We start from the raw sequence: 2,615 nt of genomic DNA on the forward strand, positions 1-2,615 counted from the left end.
TGGTGTCTGTCCGGGGACACAAGTGCCTCTATGAGAGGTGTGTAAGACAACTTCAAAGAGAAAAGGAATATAGGTAAAACCTGGGGTTCTGTGAGAGAAAGATAGAGGTGAAGTAGAAAATTTCAGGCTTGAACAGGGTCAACAGATGGCACAATGTGGTCACTGCCTTCAAAACCAGAGGTAGGTATGATGCTCCTCTGTTTACAGTTCCAGGGAGGAGAGTTGACCTGGCTGTGGTCATACAACTTAGCAAAAAAATCTGGGGCCAGAACTCAGGCCTTTATTAGGTCCTTCTAGCACACTGGCAAATCGTACTAGGAAAGAATGGGTGGAGATGGGTTCATGTGCAACAATATGGCATTCAGCTAAAGTGGATCAGGGCAGGAAGTTTTATGATTTAGGGAATGTGTAAGACAGGAAGCATTCATTGCCCCCAGTCAAGAAAGAGAGCCCTTGACCACCAGTTAGAGAATCCCCCAAGTCCCTCTTTGCTGTAAGTCACTGAAACTGAGATCTAAGGCAGGGCCTCAGTGAGTCAGGAGCACTTAATCCTGCGGAGAGGTCCCAGAACAGGATATTTCCCAGTTTGAGAATCCCTGTCATGCCAGTTATGGATAAATTTGCATTTTAGTTGGGACATTGCTGGACCAGCCCAGTTTAGGCAGTTCCACTTCCTGCTGGGTGGGGTAGCTGGCCCTATAAAGAGGTTCTCTGCTGCCCAACTCCTAAACTCCTGGTACTCGAGCACCGATCTGCTTTGGAGAACCTGGTGAGTCTGCTTCTTTGAGTTCTGTTCTTTTTGCCCTGAAATGTTGAATTTAATCTGAATCTAGCAAGTTTGGTGTATTCAAACCTATAATCATGGGTTTGATGGTACTTAGTGGATGGAACTACAGGATTAGACTACGTGATAGAGTGTTTTACACAGCTTTTTAAAAAATTTACAGTTATATGTTCATACGGACAGAGAAGTTAATAGGAAAGCTTTGGTTGGAAGAAAAGGATGAAGTATTTTTCTCTTTTCCATATTTTTCTGGTGTCCTTTTCAAGTGTTTCTGTGTTAGCAGATGTGAGAGCCAGCACTTCTTCCTGAACAGCCCTTGCTCTGTGCCCAAGTCAACCCACTGAGAGTTTACAACAGATAATGATGATAGGAATAGCTTGTGAGATTGCCCAGGGGGTCTAAACTTGTGACTGCCTTTCCTGAAGATGTTAATTTCCTGGATTAACATGCTGGATTTTTTTATTACAGAGATGTTTTCTTTGGAAAAATTGTATGAGGAAAGGCAGGATTTCCTAGGGCCGATGAAGCAACTTGCTAAAGTGGAAAGAAGACAGGAAGTCATGAAAAGGGAGCTAAGAGTTTAAATAAATGTTTGCAGATTGGAGAAATAATATTCCATGGTATTACATAAGCTTTGGCTGCTCTTTCTGGAGGATTCCATTCCTGTGAACACTGTCATATCATTTCTTTCAGATCCTGAGACTCCAGCAGGATGTCTTATCAACAGCAGCAGTGCAAGCAGCCCTGCCAGCCACCTCCTGTGTGCCCCACGCCAAAGTGCCCAGAGCCATGTCCACCCCCGAAGTGCCCTGAGCCCTGCCCACCACCAAAGTGTCCACAGCCCTGCCCACCTCAGCAGTGCCAGCAGAAATATCCTCCTGTGACACCTTCCCCACCCTGCCAGCCAAAGTATCCACCCAAGAGCAAGTAACAGCTTCAGGATTCATGAGGACCATGAAAGGATAAGAATAATTGGCTAACCTCATTCCACAGCTTCACCTGCATCTTCTCATCAAAACCTACCATGGATACACAGGGAGCTTCTTTCCCCTTAGCCTGTGATCTGCCCATGATGTTCCCTGATAGCAAAAGGTTTCCTTTCTAAGGCTGCCATACTGCCACTGTCCAGGTGGAGACTGAGGAAAGGAACCTCGGCTTTGTTAGTTCCCAGAGCTTCAGCAGAAGGAGCTGCAGCTGTGTGCCTGGGAACCATCAGAGAATTCTGTTGATGTGTTCTGTGTCTGTCTTTCATCTGGGCATGAGCTTCTACCACCTGTGCAAATGTCACTTATCTTTCACTCCCTGAATAAAGTATCTATGCATATATATTTGTGAATGGATCTTTTGTTTCTTTTCAAATCTGCTTTATTAGCAATGTGATATGATCATTTAGATTTATTCCTATCTTTCCGTGATCCTCAGGGAAGATCTTACAATTGTTGCTATATGAATTTTGGGTCATACCAAGTATTATTTCTGTATCATTTTATACTCCTTTTATTTTTCTTAGTGTTTGATTGATTTGCAGAATATATTATTCCACTTCTCCAAATGTTTATCTTTTTACTGCAAAGTGAACCAAACAATATTTACATCATAAAGTAGTCTAAGTCATAAAATCTAATTTCTATCTGAAATTTTGAAATTTGGTTGGCACAATGCCTGACACATAACAGCAGTCATTTTATTGAATTTGCTGCTAATAAGCAGCGATATATCGTTTCCACCAGAAGCATCATCATCATCATAATCATCATCGCCCCTTGCTACAACCACCAAGATATTTGTTCCAGAAAGAGAGTGGCTTGGATGTAACTAATACAGGAAATAA

General features: G+C 42.8%; 1 protein-coding gene across 2 annotated transcripts; it reads left to right on the plus strand.

Moving 5' to 3' along the window:
- The first annotated feature begins 724 nt into the window (after positions 1-724).
- On the plus strand, positions 725-2,108 carry LOC101176156 (small proline-rich protein 2B). 2 transcript variants are annotated; one of them, XM_012511069.1, is made up of 2 exons: positions 725-769; positions 1,478-2,108. In XM_012511069.1, exon 2 carries the CDS (start codon positions 1,497-1,499, stop codon positions 1,713-1,715), a length of 219 nt encoding a protein of 72 aa, XP_012366523.1. In that variant the 5' UTR covers positions 725-769; positions 1,478-1,496; the 3' UTR covers positions 1,716-2,108. The 2 variants fall into 2 exon arrangements, with proteins under 2 accessions (XP_012366523.1, XP_004089950.1); XM_004089902.2 differs by having other exon boundaries at positions 727-773.
- The last annotated feature ends 507 nt before the right edge of the window (positions 2,109-2,615 follow it).

The sequence above is a fragment of the Nomascus leucogenys genome, chromosome 12, assembly GCF_006542625.1.
Source record: "Nomascus leucogenys isolate Asia chromosome 12, Asia_NLE_v1, whole genome shotgun sequence".
Taxonomy (NCBI): Eukaryota; Metazoa; Chordata; class Mammalia; order Primates; family Hylobatidae; genus Nomascus; species Nomascus leucogenys.

Coding starts and splice junctions, on each gene's coding strand:
- LOC101176156 (XM_012511069.1), top strand. CDS start 1,497: ATGTCTTATCAACAGCAGCAGTGCAAGCAGCCCTGCCAGCCACCTCCT.